General features: G+C 55.0%; 5 protein-coding genes across 5 annotated transcripts; 3 read left to right on the top strand and 2 right to left on the bottom strand.

Moving 5' to 3' along the window:
* Window positions 1–7,974: 7,974 nt before the first annotated feature.
* On the bottom strand, window positions 7,975–8,919 carry BZA05DRAFT_190601 (molybdopterin synthase small subunit CnxG). The gene is made up of 2 exons (XM_051479408.1): window positions 8,657–8,919; window positions 7,975–8,453 (listed from the first exon to the last, which is right to left on the bottom strand). Exon 2 carries the CDS (start codon window positions 8,433–8,435, stop codon window positions 8,172–8,174), a length of 264 nt encoding a protein of 87 aa, XP_051335260.1. The 5' UTR covers window positions 8,436–8,453; window positions 8,657–8,919; the 3' UTR covers window positions 7,975–8,171.
* Window positions 8,432–9,405, top strand: BZA05DRAFT_411833 (uncharacterized protein). Its single transcript, XM_051485040.1, has 2 exons — window positions 8,432–8,741; window positions 8,964–9,405. The coding sequence occupies exons 1-2, from the start codon at window positions 8,583–8,585 to the stop codon at window positions 9,198–9,200; spliced, it is 396 nt and encodes a 131-aa protein (XP_051335259.1). The 5' UTR covers window positions 8,432–8,582; the 3' UTR covers window positions 9,201–9,405.
* Window positions 9,406–9,561: 156 nt separating this feature from the next.
* Window positions 9,562–10,978, bottom strand: BZA05DRAFT_190576 (uncharacterized protein). Its single transcript, XM_051479407.1, has 3 exons — window positions 10,913–10,978; window positions 10,674–10,834; window positions 9,562–10,617 (listed from the first exon to the last, which is right to left on the bottom strand). Exons 2-3 carry the CDS (start codon window positions 10,743–10,745, stop codon window positions 9,892–9,894), a joined length of 798 nt encoding a protein of 265 aa, XP_051335258.1. The 5' UTR covers window positions 10,746–10,834; window positions 10,913–10,978; the 3' UTR covers window positions 9,562–9,891.
* A 3,728-nt stretch (window positions 10,979–14,706) lies between these two features.
* BZA05DRAFT_190544 (uncharacterized protein) lies at window positions 14,707–15,722 on the top strand. The gene has a single exon (XM_051479406.1). The coding sequence runs from the start codon at window positions 14,941–14,943 to the stop codon at window positions 15,484–15,486; it is 546 nt and encodes a 181-aa protein (XP_051335257.1). The 5' UTR covers window positions 14,707–14,940; the 3' UTR covers window positions 15,487–15,722.
* A 74-nt stretch (window positions 15,723–15,796) lies between these two features.
* On the top strand, window positions 15,797–16,499 carry BZA05DRAFT_321982 (uncharacterized protein; the record flags this gene model as incomplete). The annotated part of the gene is made up of 3 exons (XM_051480454.1): window positions 15,797–15,880; window positions 16,018–16,105; window positions 16,186–16,499. Coding segments are annotated over 3 exons (486 nt in total), but the record flags the coding sequence as incomplete, so codon positions are not given.
* Window positions 16,500–18,555: the final 2,056 nt, after the last annotated feature.

Below are 18,555 nucleotides of genomic sequence, written 5' to 3'. Positions count from 1 at the left end.
TTTTCGAGTATCAATCCACTCAGCTCTAGGATTTCACTCTCGCACCCGAATGAAACCGGGAGGGAGGTGGCTGTTGCTCAAGAGTGTGGTAGTGGCTTCGGTCGCCTGCGTATCGTTCTTAGGGCCTGAGGCACGGTATGCCTGGCCGAAATCGGGATCGTAAAGGTAGAGGTAAAGCTCGGAAGCTGGGCCACCGCGGTAGCGATGAGCCTGTGGTCCTCCGATGAAGAAGCTCATGGCGCTGCTGTGGGTAGAAGGGAAGTTGTCCTGAGGATAAAGAGGGGGATGAGAACGTAACAGTAATGGTCGGAAGCTAGGCCACTGTGATAACGAGGAGCCGACGATCTTCCGAGAAAGAAGCTCATGTTGCTGCCGCTGCTGCTGTGGGTGGAAGGGGTGTTTTCCCGAGGATAAATTGGAGAACGAGGATGATGCTTCAAAGCCTGGGCTCCAGCACCGACGTCCAACGCATCTACTGACGAGTCCCTGAGCCTATATTTGACAGCCGCAAACCCGAGCGACGATTTCTGAATTGTCGGTACTATACTTCGGACCCGGAGGGATCGGTATGCCCTATCGTCACAGCTCACGCCGAATGATTTAGTGCGGTTTGATGGTTTGCGGTACTTGTGGGGCATGGGTACTTACGTCATAGAGCATACCAGATCAAGACAAGTTGTTTCTTCGCATAGGTATGCCCGCCCCCCGATGCGCTCCCCATCGACATCTATTTGCCCCTCTCCTCCTCGTCTATTAGACTCTAAACATATCGCAACGGAGTGGGACAGAGAGCGAACCAGCTTCTTTCTAGTCCAGGGTGAAGTCGCACCACTGCGGAAGAAGACAACACCGATAGAACAATTTCATTCACTCGCACAGCGGCCAGGGAATAATATTATTCGCTGCGAACAGCAAGGAAAACCCCATCAGGCCGAAGCCTTCAGGGAAAAACCTTCATCCAAATTGACAGTCATACGCAATGGCTGTGGGAAAGGCGAAACCCAAGAAATGGTGGAGTCTTTGGCATTGGGATCTCCGCGCAGTTTGCATTCGGGTTCTCGTGGACTCGTGGCTGAAAGTATCCCAACTAGTCGGGTGATCGCAGGTAGCAAAACCACGTGTGCCATCTTGGAGAAGATGGGCATTGTTGTCCATACACTAACTTTGGATTCACACTTCCGGGCGGCAGGAGTTCGCAACTGTTCCGAGAAGTCTTATTAGCATGGCTGACGTTGTATAGGAAGAAATATGGAGTACCCACCCTTTCAGGGAATCACCTAGGAAGTAGTTGTTCTCCAAACCAAAGATTGGGGAGTACTCCGCCGAAGGCTTGATCGAACGAGGAGTACGTCATCTCCTCTTCCAAGCAGCACAGCCCAGGTTGGGTTTTCGGCCGCGCTTCGCAGAGATGTCTCTGCGGGCGTACTCCGTAGGTGGTGTGATGGAGTACCATCCTGCTTTTCCGAGAACCCAAGTCATCGTTGGTGCCGTCGGTAGGCGATGAGCTGAGAAAAAACCGAAAGAAAAAAAAAAGGATGAGCAAAGCGGAAAGGAAATGATTGCGACCCGAAGGTCTTTGGGAGAAAGGAGAGAAGGATGTTGAGAAGGGGAAAGGGAATGATGTGGAGTGGGGGAAAGGGAAGGATGTGGAGTGGAAGAAAGAGAGAGAGCGAGGACGGGAAGGAGAGGTGGAAGCGGAAGCGAACACGTGATTCAGCCCTAAGATTCGACCCGACGCTACCGTCACCAGACGCTACATCTGTTTTGCCTTCGAACTTATCTGAATGCGATTTAGCCGCCAATTGTGGTGCAACCATATGCTCGTAAACAAGCACAATATACTTCTTCAAGTCACAGAAAACTCCCTTTCGATACATCATGGAAGCACAGAGATTCACACTCTCGCGCTCTCTTTGAATTACCATTTCGCACTCCGCACTCCGCACTCTCCGCCTGAACAGCTCTAACCTTCATCACCACCGCCCCGAAGCGACAGAATCACCATCGGTACCTATCGATCCAAAGATGTTTACACCACCCAGCCTTCTTCCTCCTTCGTTAGCACCCACAATCCGGCTGCGTGCGGGTGTTGTAACCAGTTGGGACAGCGCCTCGCACGTTCAAAGTTCGAATAAGCGGAGTGGACGTGGAGGACGAGTTCCTCGGGCTGCCGGTGAACGGAAGTCCTACCTATCTCCCTACGGTAACCAAGCTATAAGTAATACTGGCGCGGGATGCGTGAGCTTTCCTTCCTTCCTGCACGGCTTCTGCTTTACTTGCTGACAGGTTCAACAGCGCGACACACACAGTCCCACATCCGCCCCAGTCATCCCGCCATCGTCCGCCTCCACCCTTTCGTCATCTTCTCTACCACCGTCGACTCGTACCGGTATTCGTCCTCCATCACACAGACCTCCGCCGTCCGGTCGTATATAGCAACTCGTTTCTCGAACCCCCTTCCTGTTGGAGGGTATGAACAATTTTTTTATGGAGAGAGTCTGAAGGCCTCGAGAGAAGACATAAAAGAGGGGTGGTAGGCGGCCAGTGTTTCCCACCGTCATGACCGAACAACTGACTAAGCAATGAACGACTAAAAAACGGACGCTTAAGAAGCGGAAGCCTAAGAAGCGGAAGCCTGTATAAGAGACGCACGCCTAAGGAACGAACGACTACATAAGAAATGGAAGCCTAAGAAACGGAAGCCTAAGCAATGAACGACTAAGGAATGGAGGCCTAAGAAACGGAGGCCTAAGGAGCGAACGACCATTACAACACTTCCTCTACCCTAGCCCCTGGGGATAGGAGTCCCCTGGAGTGAATCATTCCTGCGTACTGAAAGTCAGCTTCCTCCCTCACCACCCCGGGCTTACTCATGAACTTTTTTTCGCGGCAGGGTGGACGTATGATCGGTCGGCCACTTTCTGTCCTTCGTACAGCTTACCGAGGGAGGGGCAAGTCAGTGAAGTGAGGGGATGAGATGAGGGACCCTGGACTCAGGAGTGGCTATTAGTTACAAACCAGAGTTACGGTACCTGTACTCATGGCGCTCTGATAGATACCCATACTCGCTGTCGGTATTATATTCGTGACTATCTGCTATCTTTGCGGATTGAGAACCGAAACTGGAGATTATGAACAGGTTACCTACAGAACTTTGGTGCAAAGTAATCTAGGTAGCAGTACGAGAGTCCACCCGTGGATCCATGAATGGGCTCCCCCACTGCAGAAAATCCGTGTCTGTGAGTGCACCAGCCCGGTCATCCAAAACATTCTACCCACATATTGGCCAGCTGGTAAATCTAACCCATCCATAGACGGGCTCGCTTTTTTTTGTTCATTCATTGATTGCATACGACCTATCTAGATCATGGCAATATCATCTGCTCGTGCACCCCCCCCCCCCCCCCCCCCCCCCGTTTCCACGCCACTGGTGACTGTCCAATCCAACTTTCATCAGGCAGCCCGATGTGGCTTCCCCTGCCCTCCGCACTGGCCTTTCCCGACAGTTTGTGAGCGCACCAAGCAGAGGCAGAGCTAGGAAGAGGCAACGATCGTTCCCCCCCGCCACGTCCACGTCCACCTCCACCGCAAGTCTCTGGTCGGCTACTCTACGTCGCTTGGCTCCTCAGCTTCAGCGTCCTCCTCCTCCTCGAGTCGCCTCAGCTCCGCTCTGTCTTCCCGCTCCTGAGCTCCCACTCGGTGACTCGGATGCCTCGCTTGCTTCATCTTCCTCATCGGCCTCTGGCATTCGTCTGCCCACATCAGTGGTGGAGAGGAAGTCTAGGATGGCCTTACTGCATCGCTCGTCTGCAAAGAGGTCCCGGATTTTGAAGTGGTCTTTTCCCCTCCTTGTCTGCTTCCGGACTTCTGCCCAGAGTGTCTTTTGCTGACTTTTCCATTCGGGACAGTTTTTGAAGAGGTGCTTCCGAGTCTGTGTCTTGTAGCGACACCAGATGGCAACCGCAGCGGGCATCCGGGCGGCTTTTCGTCCACTGGAGGTACTGGCCGTTGTGGCAGTGGCCTGTTTTCAGTTGGGGAACCTCGAGGCCAGGCGCTTGGGGGCCATCTCTGGATTTGGGTCGGGTCTCTGGCCAGATTTCCGGCTGCATCGGTACTTCTTATGAGAGACCTTGCTGTCCGCCCATGCCTTCGCTTCCTTCCACTTCATTTCTGTGATGCCTCGTCGCAGGAATGCCAGTGATTCAGGCGGTGGCTGACTGGAGCCATAGCGGTACTTGTGGCGAGTGACCTCCACTCCGTGAGCGGTCGGGTGGTCAGCTGCCAGTTTGGCCCATTCGGCCGCCTTCTCGTTCCCGGGAACATCTTTGTGTGACGGGCACCATCTAATCTCGATGGTGATCGCAGGCTCCCTTTGACGGAGAGTGACGATATGCTTTCGTGCCTGCAACAGTCAGCACCGCCCTCAAGGCCCTCAACAATACCACCATCACCGTTCAATGGGTACCTAGCCACACCGACGTCAACGGCAACGAAGCTGCCACTGCAACGGCAACCCCCCTCAGACGCCCGAGCATCTCATCCTAAGGTGCCCCGACCATTTCAAAGCCAGGCAGCTGATGAGGAGAACAACGCCCAAGATCTCCAAGCTTCGGCCAGTGTTCTCCAGAGTCCGGTCCAGACTGCAGTCCGGACGGGACGGACTGCCAAGATCCAGTCCCGTCCGTGCCTTTTTGCGGACGGGATAAAAGTAGTCCGTCCCGTCCGCCAATTTGCTGGACGGGGTTGGACTGCAGTCGACTGCAGTCGACTACAGTCCGGTAGTGAAAACAAATGCAACTATTTTCAGCACTTATCCCACCAAATTTGATGGTATTTCCACTATCGTGTGTTGAATTCCGTCCAGTGCCAGCAAAACCGTGAGCGGCGACACCATCTTCGTCCAGTACCGGGTATTCTGCGCCACAATCTTCGTTCAGGCGCAATAAACTGCGCCACAATCTGCGCCACAATCTGCGCCACAATAGTTGTTAAGTGCCATCAACGCCGCGGTGTCATCTTGAGCCCGTGCGCATATACTCCCCTCAGCCACCACAACCACCGATAATGCGCCGCGGGCTTTCTATCATGATTTCTGTCGCCTTGTACTAGTCTTGGTAGTCGACTGCAGTTGACTGCAGTCCGTCCCGTCCGACCTTACTGGTGGACTAGTCCGTCCAAAAGACACCTCCGGACGGACTGGATGTATGTAGTCCAGTCCATTCCGAGGCTCAGGACGGACGGACTGGACTATGGAGAACACTGGCTTCGGCTGGCCCTCCTCCTCTACACCAACATGGGAGCTGACGCTCTCGATACCTACATTGCCACAACCAAGGTGGCCACACGCGGATGGAAACTGGGCCAACATCGGACAGATCCAGATCCAGAACGCCAACGTCGGCACCCGCCAGAGTGGGGAACTTTCAACAACCCAACCGACGATCATAGAGAAGGCTCCAGCGAGGGGCCGGAAGAGGAAGAGGAGGCAGTAGAGAGAGGTGTGGGGGAGGAATAAGAGGAGACGGAAGGAGTAGAGGAAGGAGAGTGAGAATGAGAAGTGGGTGAGGCGGAGGATGGAGAGGGGAGGAAATGGTGAACCCCAGGGGGAGATCCCAGGCATACGGCCAGGAGCACGACGACCACGAACCAATGCTGCACATTCCGCGTCGTACGCCTCGTGTTCGAATCCCATCAGGACTTTGTGTCCCTTCCATCCGTCGCTGGAGCGCCAGACAACAGCGAAGCCGGCAGCTTTGGATTCTTTCCGAGATCCGTCTGTGTACATAGAGAGCCCTAGGGGTTGTGGGCCTGCCGCGTGCACTTTCGCTGCGACTGCCTCGTCTGTAGTGACCGTGCAATCAAGTGCTTGGGATTTTTCGAGAACCACCGTCACCTCTTCTGCCCGTCCAAGGTTTCCCAGGGAAGTGATCAGTCTTTGTCCGAGCTCACTGTCTGCCCCAGCATCGAATGAAATCTCACCAGTGGTTGATAGCATAAACGAGTGACGTTTCATGACAACGCCGAGAGCAAAAACCTTCACCACCCCAGCACTGGGAAAAGACAAATCCTCGTCCCTACCTCTTCATCAGGAGATTCCATAAACGAAGGTGTAGGCTCCTCGAACTCAGTACTACCTAGCCTCCTCCTCCCGCCTCCTCGCCGTCTGCCTCATCCCCGCTCTCTCGGCAAGTTAGCTCCCACTCGGACACCTCACTTGCTGCATCTTCTTCAGCGGACTCCGTGGTGGTAAGAATCTTGGGGGTTGAGGAGAGAGAAGGAGAGAGAAGGAAAAAAATATGGTATTGGTGTCTGGTGTCTGCTGGATGAGTGATACTTTGTGAACGCTCCAACTGCGGCCTCCAGCCTCCAGGATCCGCATACCCAATGCCCACATCCGTCCGTGGTAGCGACTGTACGACTCTGCGAGGAAGCATAGAGTGCGAGGAAGCCTATGGTGGAAGCCTATGGTGGAATGGCCTTCCTGCACTGCACCGCGCTGCTCGTCTACGAAAATGTCTCGTCTAGGACCGTGAAGTCTCCTTCCAGGTCTATGCCCACGGTAGGTAGAGTAAATTCTGCTGTGCTTTCTCTAACGAAAGGAGATGTTGCGATTCTCGTTGAACAGCCACGGTCGTCACTCGTCCAAGAGATTGCACATTTGTCATATTGGTCATATGCGCCTCGTGTGCGCCTCGAGAATCCTATTTATTCTGCTTCTGTCTAGCTAGTCATCCGCTGTGTTTTACGAATGAATCAAGCAACTGAATAATATCAATCTCATATTTTCAACAGGAGATGGTGTCGGTGAATGAGTGATACTTCGTGAATGCTCCAGTTGCGGCCTTCAGCCTCCAGCCTCCAGGATCCGTCTGGGAAGAATTCGAGGAAGCTCATACAGTAGTGGAATTGCTTGACTACTATAGGTACACTGCACTGCGCCGCTCGTCCGCACCACTCGTCTGCGAAGAGGTCTCGATACTCGAGTTGGTCTCGGATCATGAAGTCTTCTTCCTGCCATTTTGTCCTGTGCACACAGTAACTTCTGCAGTACTGGTAGGTACCTTAGAGGGCAATGAGAGAGAAGGAAAAGAGAAGTGAAAAAGATTATGTTAGCGTCTGGTGGATGAGTGGATGAGTGATACCCCGTGAATCCTCCCTTGCTCACGAAGAATCACTGCTGCCGGGTATAGTGATTGTCGGTTATTTACACGTCTACTTGCCTCGCAGGAAAGGAGTGCGACGGTTTTCCATAGTCGAGATAGGCTGCATGCGAAATAAACCGAAGATCTCTCTCTCCCACGTCTACTGGCCTATTCCGGTGCCATTGCTACTTTTCTCTGTCCTCTATCATTTCGCATCGTCACATACGCAGCATTCATACCTTTCTCTACACAGGCTCATTGTTTCCCTTTTAAGTAGTCTTCTCTCTCGTCTTTCTCGTCTTTCTCATCAATCAAGTCAAGTTCTTCTCTCGATTTCAACAGAGATCGTGGATGGTGGATGAGTAATATTTTGTGAATCCCCTATGCTCACGAAGGATCATTCCTTCTGTGGATACTCTTACCGTGCATACTCCTTCCATGCTGCAGTGATCGAGAATCATATGCCCATGCTCACTTACCGTTTTGACGATTGGATGGGCGACAAGCGAATTATGGGTAGATAGAGATTTGGCTATGGTGCGGCCAGAACGCTTGCTCATGATGTAACGCTTGATGTGACGCTTCCTGGCGGCAAAACACTTGGGACAAGATTGAAGAGTGGATGAGTGATACTTCGTGAAAACTGGAGTCCAGCTGCTCACGAAGTATCACTCCTACCGTACCGTGCACATCTACTCCTTCTATGCTTGAGTGATCGCGAATCCGATGCTCATCCGCCGCTCTTATGGATGGGTTAACAAGCGGGTTTTGGGTACGTGGTGACTTGGTTATGGTGCGGCTATAAGTTATAACGTCTGCTTCTGATGTGAAGCCTGCTTGTGACGAAACATATGGGCATTTTGAAGTATCGTATGTTCAAACGAGCAGGTTTGTCTTTGGACGCCGTGATCACAGCGACGACATCCACGATAGTAGAGTACAATGCCAATTTCTCGCGGCTCCCCCATCACATCACATCAAGCACAACACACACCATTGTCTCCACGTATAATAATAATCATCATTCATTTACCCCGCACTAACGGGCGGAATAACGGCGACCTCATCGCCCTCCTTAATGACCGTGGCGCCTTGCGCCCCATGCTCATCGAGCAAATCGACATACTCAAGGTTAACCGTGAGCATGCTGCTTTCGAGGACGTCCGCCATGCCGGGGTATTTCTTGTCCAGCAGCGCAAACAGCTCCTTCACCGTGCACGGCGCGGGCAGCAGTTCGGCCGCACACTTGGCGTAGTCGGCTGCGGCGGCGAAGTAGAGCATTTTGAAGGACATGGTATGTGTGGATCTGGTCTTTGAGGGAGTGTTAGAAACTGATGGAGTGAGATGAAGAGGGTGGGAAAAGAGGGGAGGGTGTGTAAAGTCAGAGATAGAACAATTGCAATATGAATTAAGCATTGGCAAAGCCTTAGAACAGGTCTCATGAAGAATCATCATTGTAACACCGAGGGTTGTGCATTGTGCAAGCGGGCATGTAGCGGAGATGAAAAACGTACCCTTTCTTTTCCACCCTGGCAGCCGCCGGTTATTGTTATTGTCGTAGTAGTAGTAGCAGTGGCCGTAGCAGTAGTATCCGATCACCTAATAACCCCCCTTGTCAGCCACATGATCCCCCTCAAATACCCATCGCGCGAATAACAATGTCGAAAAACAGATCCAGATCAGAAGGCCGTTCTTAGATAAAATCCGCAGCATAAACTCGGAAACGCCATTGCATGTAGGCAAGAAAATCATCACTTTGAATCCCCCTCCCTCGTCCCCTGCCCCATCATCGCGCAGAAAGAAGAATAAAAAAGAACGTACCTTGATCAACGGCGAGACACGAATTCATTCAATTCATCAGCCGGAATTCCTCGTGTCCCTTGTAGTGGTTGTCCGTGCGGATGTGGAAGGCATAATGAGAGACGATCTCATACCTTGCTGTCGCTGTTGGTGCTGTTGGTGCTGTTGGTGTTGTTGGTGCTGTTGTTGGTGATGGTTGTGGTGGTGGTGGCGGCGGTGGGAGGAGTGGAGCAGAAGTGGGGGGACGATGGTGGTTGAAATAGGAACGGTGGTGGTAGTGCGAGTGGGATGGGAGAAAAGTTTTCGCCGACGGGATTGGCGCTGGTGCTGGCGCGTGGGTGATGGCTCAGTCAGCCAGGGCCGACCAGCCAAAGATTGCTTGGCAGATGAAAGCGAGTGATGACCCATGAGTATAAACTCTACGCAACAAGAATAGAGTCAAAAATAAAACTTTATCGTCAAGGTTTTTTGTTGAGATAGAGTAGAAGCTTTCGAACTTGCAAGCAAGGGAATACTCCTACTCCTGTGAATTGAAAGTTTGCATCTCATACCACGTTGCGGTTGCGGCTTCTCACTATCACGATCACAATCACAATCACTCGTCTTAACCAACTCAGATGCCAAACCCATAAAATTTCATCACCATAAAATTTCATCACCAATACATGACCCCAAAGTTTCGTATCTACTCTCGTCACTCATGACCATCACCCCTCTCCCCGTGCTTAAAAAATGCGAAAAGACCATATACAAAAAGAAAACGTAAAGAAAACAATCAGTTATGTCCAACAAACTCCCGTTTATGATGCTTCCCCAACCAGGACAGATACAAGAGAAACCCAAAGGAAAAAGGAACTCCCCCCCCTTTATGCAGATAAAAAACATAAGAAATGCAGGAAACAAAGCGTCAGTCCGTCAGTCCGTCAGCCCATCACTCTCGTCAACTTCACTAAAGCCTCGCCGCCGGGACCCTTCCACGGATGCGGGGGATGCTGCGTGTGCTCTTGTTGCCGGCCGCTGCCGCCGCCGCCGTCGCAGTCGATGTGTTTCCGCCAATCTTGATATCGACGCAGCTAGTGTACCACTCGGTGTGCCCGACCTTCTGGGGGCCAAAGTGCAGTGAGAAGTCCCAGACCCAATAGACGGTGTAAGTCGAGCCCGGCTGCAGGTCCTCAGGGAGCTTGAACGTGCTCTTGCAGGGTCCACCGCCGCCGGCCGCCTTGCGCTTGATCGCCTCGGGGGTACCATTATCCTCGACGCAAGTACCATCGTCGAAATCCGTCGGCCCGGCGAGAAGCTTCCCCTGCGCGCCGTCGCCGCCGTCTTTCCACGCCATGACCTCGGCGAGCGTGGGCTGCAGCGAGTTGTCTGCCGTGCCGAACCAGTAGGTGGTGCCCGATTGCGTCTCTGGCAACTCCTTCTTCGAGATGTGGCCGTTCTCGAGGTAGGCCCCCTGGATGTAGTCGCCGGCGAATGCGGTAAGCTGCGGGTACAAGGCGTTGGTGTATGAGGTCGAGCTCTGCTGGAATTGTGCGCAGGCGGGCGCGGCGAGGGTCGGGTCCTCGATGCGGTAGGAAGAGGTAGAGTCAACGTGCCCTTGGTAGTTGCGGATGTACCCCTTCGAGCCGAGAGTGGAGGCGATACTAGCGCCGCCGACTACGGTCAGGTCGTCGAGCTGGGAGGAGGTCAGTCTTGTTCATGGGCATCAACAGCAGGAATAATAAGACTTACCCAACTGTGCGCGAAAGCGGTGGAGATGGCGGAGAGAAGGGTCAAGCCCATAGGAGCGGATGTGAAACGCATATTGGTAGATTTGCGGGAGATCGTAATATGTAGTTGGGTGTTATGTAGATGTTGGTTTAGAAGGAGCGAAACAGCAAAAGTTATCGGTGCTAAAAAGTATCAGTCACTAGTGTTCTCTCGGGATGTTGCGAACTGCGAATTTATAGGCGGGGAGTCGGGGGACTTACAGGTTGCTTGTAGTGTGGAAGATGAACGAAGGGGATATCAAGGTGAACTGGATGGGAGATGCCGAGCAGTAGCGGGAGCGGGAGTGGTTAAATGAAGGGTAGATGGTAGCGGAGATGGAGTTCAAAGGGGAGGAAAAGGTTGAAGAGGGGGAGCCAGTCCGCGGAAGAATAGAAGCTGCTGTGGAAGTAGAAAAGGTGTGAGGGTGGTTAGGGTGAGAAGGTTAGAGTGAATGGAGCCCGAGGTAGTTGAGTGTTGTGAGTGATAATGAGGTGACACTGCAGGTGGGCGAGGCGAGTATTTGAAGTCGTCCGGGCCGTGTAGGAACAAAGCTACAACCTACGCCTTCCTTCCAGATTCCGGCGACAGTCACAGTCACAGTCACGGAGGCGGCGACTCTGCTGCCAGCGACATCGAAACGAAATGGTTTCACGCAGAATAGAAAGCCAGCCTCCTCCTCCTCCTCCTCCTCACGTTCGTTCTCGAGTCAAGCCACATACCATACCATACCTACGGCCGCGTGCCCGCGGCTCCGGTGGGGCATTGCCTGGTGAAACCGACAGACAGGTCGTGAATAGCACGGCCACTCATCGCCAGTCTCCGTGCGGGAGAGAGTCATGGAGACGAGGAACGCAGGTGTCGCTCATGGTTGGTGGGGGCGGGTACTGCGACCACTTAGATGAGCTGTGCAGTGCAGCGCGGCATGTCCATAGTCAGGGTACCTGCTTCCACCGCACCAGCCACAAGCCACGGTTTCATTCCATTTTGAATCCGATTGATCTCGGGACCCCCCGTGGCCCCCCATCGTCGTGATGAAACCGTGCAGATCCTACTCAATTCCCTCTCGCCATTGGCTCGGGCGGTTCTGCACGCGCCACAAGGCAAAACAAATTTCCCAGCCGTTTCTGGGGCCAGGGTCTCCCTAGCCACTCATGCACGGCGTCTAGCCAGAACAGCCAGTGTTTATTTTGAGCTTCGCCTACCCCTACGAAAAACAAAAAAAGAGAAACGAGCTTCTTTCCCCCGGAGCCAAAGAGCCTGTCCATGTCGCCCGATTCCCGACCGTTTCGAATAGGCAATGTGTCGCGATCCTGAGCTGTCGATAACGAGAGTACCTACCACCTACACACCTACCAGGAGGGAGGAAGTACCTTCCAGCCGGGAAGTGCGTGCGAAATACAAGCGCTGCCGCTATCGCTGGTACCCTCGGTTTCGGTTTATTTTTCGCACACTCGCTCGCTTGCCGTCCTCGCCCGTCCGCCAGCTGCAGCAGCGGCTGCACGGTCCAGTTCCGAGCATGCTGTCTGCCGATCAGCGAGGAAAATATTCTTCGGACGACGGTGCGTGCGCACCGTCCCTCCCTCCGTATGATGCGATGATAAGATACACTGAGCTCTCAAACGGCTCGACCCCCCCCCTCCCCTCCACCCCACACACAGACTCCCCCCACTTGAAACGATCTAAACGATCTAAATACAGTCACAGTCACAGTCACAGTCGCTCCCGAGACCGAGAAACGTGTCTGGAGCCTCCAGTTAGCACTGCACAGCCACTACCCACATAGCACCGGCGGCCGTTCCAGAGTTCCAGAGTTGCCACACTCGCCCCAAGATGTTTCTCCTCTCCGTTGCGGAAAGCCGCTTCGAAGTTCAAATGGAGCGGAGAGCGATCCTACCTATGCACGACATCTCGCGCACATACGCGCTAGGAGGTATTTTCTGCCGCGATGTGGCGTACATGCTCACCTACCGATGGTGGGTATGCGGATCCACTCTACCAGAATTACAGCAACACGCGGACGTCGCTATGCTATGCGCACACTACACCCCTCCAATATCTACATCCCCCCAACATCTACATCCCTCCACAGAATCCCGACAGCGACAGCGACACCGCGATGCCAGCAGCTATGTACCTACCCAGGTATTTGTGGCTTCAATATAGCCGAGACACGGAGCCGGCGGCTGGCCACGAGGGGTTCGGACGACGACGACGACGGCGGCGACGAGGAGGAGACAAATGGCATACCTATGGTACGGTAATATGTAGCGCGCTTGATTGCGATGGGGCGTGGGTTACGAGGCCATCACCTGAGCTCCAGGAATGGTATGTATGTACCGTACTGGGTATGCTCAGGCGCGTGCGCAACGGGAGGCCAGAATGCGGCGGGGCGAGTGATGGATAGGTATGATGGCTGTGATGGGCTCGGGGTCTGGCACGGGGGAGGAGCGCACATTGGTGCCATATTGACGCCACAATCGTCTCCCCCACGACTATGACTGCAAATAGCGCGCATGATTGCGATGTGGCGTGGCGTGGCGTGGCGTGGCGTGGATTACGAGGCTTACGAGGCCATCGTGACATGAGCTCAAGCCTCCAGCCTCCGGCCTCCGGGAATGGTATGTACCGTACTGGGTGCATGTATGGGATACTCAGGCGCGTGCGCAACGGGAGGTAGGGATGCGGCGGGGCGAGCGATGGGTGTGATGGGCTTGGACACTCCATTGGTATCCCATTGACGCCGACGTTACCTCTCCCGAGTCCCGCGACTACGACCATGAGTCTCCATCTTTCTGCGGTTCTATGTATGTAGACAACTGGAGCCGCCGAGAGTGCGTATCGTCGTCCAGTGACCAGTGGGCAAGTGCTCTCATGGAACCATGGAACCATGGAATCATGGGACGAAACTCTGTGTTGTTGGAACTTGGGAGGTTAACCGTTACGCCTTACGGTCTCTGAAGTTTCAAGTTCTCAACCGTCACGTCGGGTCGATACTCTACATACCGACATCCACCCACCACCACCGTCGCTGCCGTCGCTGCCGTCGCTGTTTCCCGTCTCAGACGACTATGCATACAGATAGTTACAGGCTTACAGCCATAGTTCACACCACGCCCCACACACCACGCACCACCGACGTCGCTGTTGTTCGTCTCAAACAACTACGACGACGACTACGACTACGAAGACAGCGATAAGTAGTCCACAACTCCACACCTTCAGAGTCCACATCCCCACCTCCCCACCTCCCCACCACTCTCTCTCATTCGTCCAAACATGATGCATCACCATGCCGTGCCGCATCTACTGTTTCACACTGCGGGGTGTTGCGAAAACTCCAGCGAATGACCGTGCGAACAACCCCAGCCGAAGCCCAAGAGAACGCAAGACCGTGCGAACAACCCCAGCCGAAGCCCAAGAGAACGCAAGACCGAATATGCAGTACTCGACTCGAAGCATACGTACTCTACTTCCGCCCCCGGCTCCCGCGCCACGAGTTCTGCGGCGTTCGATGTCTGCGATTCACGAATCCCAGCAGGTACAGAGAGAAAGATGGTTACGTCCGATGGTTACGTCAGCCAAGCCCGAGTGCCACGTTGTGACTTCGCATGGAAAGTTGGGCCCTGTTATGTAACCCTGTCCGGCTCGGGCCGGGGTGGGGTGTAGGGGGGGGGGGGGGGGGGGTGGGGGGGGGAGGAGGATCGACTTTCGACATCGAGGCTGGCGACGGTTAATCGGACAGGGCTATCGTGAGGAGGGAGGAGTGGGGAGTGGGGAGTGAGGAGGGAGGAGTGGGGAGTGAGGAGTGTAGGAAGTCGGCTGCGGAATTACTCTATCTACGAGAGCTCGCGAGTCGCGAGTCGCTGCACTGCGCGAGCCCCCTCATCGCTCTGCTCAGCTCAGCCCATCACTGCGCTCGTTGGAGGTGACGGGCAAATTGTACAGTACTTTAGATACAGTACTTGCACCTTCCCCATGCCGTACTAGAGTAGGTAGATGCATCTGACGTGGTCGCTCACTGGTCAGCATCCCCATCCAAAGCACTCTGCTGAGTCTGCGCTGCTCCTGGACCAGCGACGAATGGCGATGGCGATGGAGAAAGGAGGAGAAAGGGGAAAGGACATCACGGGAAAAGAGGGCGCGATAGAAGTACACGGCTCGAAGTATACTTCATCATTACTTTACTCCATTACTCCACCTTGATCTGATCTGGTCTGACGGGGGAAGGCCTCCCACTTTATATTACCATATGCACGAGGGATCATCGTCGTCGTTCGCTCATTCGGGCGGAAGAAGGCCCTGGAAAAGTCGAGCAGAGCATGTATGTAAAGCGAAGTCGGCGAGTCGATCTCTACCTATTGGAACCTGCAGGCAACCAGCGACCAGCAACCAGCAACCAGCAACCAGCAACCAGCAACCAGCAACCAGCAACCAGCAACCAGCAACCAGCAACCAAACCAGCCAGCCAGCCAGCCAGCCAGCAAGCACAGCACAGCACAGCTCAGCACCACAACAGCAGCAGCAGCAGCATTCGATTTTTACCGCCGCCAACTCCGCCAGTTTTCGTCCTGCAGACTGTCCGACAGACTCATCATCTTCCGACACTCGACACTCAACCCAACACTCAACACTCAACACTCAACACTTAACACAACCCAACGCTTCGTTCAATCTGCATACTCGGCACCCATCTACTCTCACGAGATCAAATCGCTCTCCACCCCCACACACACCCCCTTTCGAACGCCGACGACAAAGGCGACGACGATTATTTACGACGACAGACGCTGCGTAACCTACTCGCAAAGACCTCTCGCAGCACCTCTCGTCACATCGCAGCTCGCCAGCCCCGCAACCCCATCCCCGTTTCACCCCGCACAACCGTCAAGCTGGATCTCGTACCGATAGGCTACAACAACCGGCGCGATGCGTCGCCGGAGCGGGACCGAGTAGGAGGAGGCGGAGGAGGGGGAGGGACGGCATCACACCCGGCGTCGCGGCACCCGTCGCCACAGCGGTTTCCGGGCGGCGGCGTGAAGGCTGATCGGGAGCGCGAGAAGCCGCCAAGAACTTCGTCCCGCGTGCCCGAGAAGTCGCCGCGGGAGTTCTGGGGGTACCTCATCTCGCGCGATCAGCCGACGCAGCCCACACCGCTGTTTAGGAGGCTGCTCGGTGCTATTGCGGATTATGTCGTGAGTTCTCTTTTTCTCTCTTTTTATCGACTCCTGGGTTTTGGACACTGGGCTGCGCGGCGCGGGAGGGGGGAATGCGGGGGGTGCTCGCTATCGTTACAGCGGGGGCTAAATTGTGGGGAAACGTAATCCAGATCGAGAACATGGCGCCAAAAGAGATCCGGACGCTCACGCCGGCGAAACTTGCGGCTTTTTATAAAGAGGTTGGAGGGGATCTTGATGGTGGGTTATTTTTACTTTCGCCTCTTTTTCTCTTTTCTCTTTCGTTTCGTTCGTTCGAACTGACGACGAGGGGTTTGTAGAGCTGTTCCTCGGTACCCCGGCTGCGAAACTGTCCGACATCTACTCGACCTTGGGCTGTGCACACTCTCTTCAGCCCGTACCCGGCGATGACTTCATTCCTCCCTCGATCCCGGCCCTGAGCCAGCGGGGCTTCGCGTGTTGGCAGACGATACAGCTGCTTCTCGATCCGGAAGAGCACGTTCCGTACATCCAGGAGGCGGTGCGGAACTTTATGCTCCGCGATCCGGAAACAGGCGAGCCCTTCCCGCGCGAGATCCCAGCCGAGGCGTTCCCGCGATACACAGACGTAGAAACGGAGCGATGGCACAACGAAGCATTCGCGCTCAAGAACGCCGAGAAGAAGAAGCGCGAGCTCGAGGAGCGCGCGAAGGCGGCCGTACAACCGGAACCGGCCAACATCTCGACTGGCATACCGATAGAAAGCGAAGAGGAGGACTGGGCGTATCGTCCGAGACGGAAGCATCGGCATCGCCACACGGCATACGAGGAGCCATTGGACTACTCTCGGAGTGCGCCGGCCGCGCATGACCACCACGATCACCACGGCCGCTCGGCGTATCGCTCCTCAGGTCGGGGACATCGACACCACCACTCCTACTCCCACCCAGAGGCATACGGGCACACGGTCGTCGAAACCCCCGTCACGAGCGACATCGAAGAAGACCTCTACGCGTCGCGCCACTCGCGGCGCACGAGCCACAGCCGCTCGCAACACCGCCACGGCTTCAGCTCGCAGAGCCACAGCCGCAGTCGCCAGCCCTCGCGCGAGTACCTCAAAGCCGGCTACGTGTACACGCCCGACCGCGATCCGGTCGTCATCGATCCCTACGTGCCCATCGCGACCACCCTCGAGCCCCCCGCCACCTACATCCGCCCCTCAGAATCCCACCTGCACGCCTTCCACAGCGTGCCGGGCATGCACTACCACTCGCCCACGCCGCAACCGACGGAAGACGACCTCCGCAGCCGCTTCCTGCGGCACCGCAGCTGCTCGCCGGTCTCGCGGGCGCCGCTAGGCGCACTCCCCAACACCGGCAAGTCGCGCTCTCGCGTCTACGTCGAGAACGAGTACGAGCAGCCCCCGCACCCGCACGCGGACCAGTACTACGCCGACGACGATGTCCTCGCCGCTCAGGAGGAGGAGCGGCGCAGGGAGAAGGACGATGAGAAGCGGAGACGCCGCAGACGCGAGAAGGAACGCGAGAAGGAACGAGAGCATGAGAGGAAGGAACATGCTTACATACATGCCCATGCCCCCGCGCCAGGACCGGGACCGGGCGCGTACAGGAAGAGTGCGGGGGTTTATTATCCGTAGGAGGCAGGGGGGGAGGCAGGGCGGAGGCAGGGCGGCGAGGCATGGTAAGGCATGGTATGGGAAAGCGACGCGACGGGAAGCGACGGGGGTTAATGATTGATGGCCTTTTTTGATTATACCTACTCTACATTGCTCTATGCTTATGATACTTGCTTGTCTCTTTCTTGAAAGCTTTGGAGAGCATTGGATATTGATTTTTGAGTGTGCTGCTTGCTGCTGCTGTACCTACTCGTCATTTTGAGGGATCTCTGGGTTCCCGTTTTTGGGGTTATGAGTTGAGTTGAAATAGACTGTGATGAATCAGATCCGGGGGATGACATCCTCTTCTTGCTCGGAATTGGTCAAAGCTCATTGAGAGCGAGAGACCGAGAGACCGCGATTGAGTGCACATGTTTCTCTATCTATCTCACCGACCCCCGCCTTCATTCTCCATTCCGTACTTAATTGCCGACTGCGACGGTCTCTAATCTGACCCAGTGAGTGCTGCGGGCGTGCTCCTCCGGAGGGCCAGGGCGCTATCTGGACCTTATCTAGGGAGGGGGAGGGAGGAGGAGGGGGCCGGGACCGGGGGATGGGAGTGTCCAGGGGGTGAGGGAGGGGCCGGGGGATGAGGATGCGATGCCGCTGATAAGCGGGAGTTGAGAGATCACGATGGCCATCCATCTACCCTGCACTACGTCAAGGGACGTCAGAGCTTGAGCTATCCTTTCAAGGGCCGGCTGGCTCCTGGAATCTAAACACCTACTATAAACTCCCCGCCTCCTCCTTCATTCTCTTATAAGAACTGATTGTAAGAACACCTTTAAGAACCTCTTGAGCACACGACTGAGGTATAACAGCACACGATTGGAAATAGAGATATACTGGACGAGATTACATACCACGAGTACCTACCACGAGTACCTACCTGCGAGCTTCCATACCTACCCTGGCTACGATGGCAACAGCACACGCCCTCTGGCACACCGCCCGCCGTCTCGCCGTCCCGTCTCGAGTGTGCATACCCGCACCGCTACTGTGCTCTCCGTCTAGATTCCAATCAACCGTCTCCTCC

The sequence above is a fragment of the Tricharina praecox genome (genome assembly GCF_024521635.1).
Source record: "Tricharina praecox strain CBS 144465 chromosome Unknown BZA05scaffold_37, whole genome shotgun sequence".
Taxonomy (NCBI): domain Eukaryota; kingdom Fungi; phylum Ascomycota; class Pezizomycetes; order Pezizales; family Pyronemataceae; genus Tricharina; species Tricharina praecox.
The sequence above is the reverse complement of the archived record's forward strand: the minus strand, read 5'-3'. Positions and strand labels throughout refer to the sequence as shown.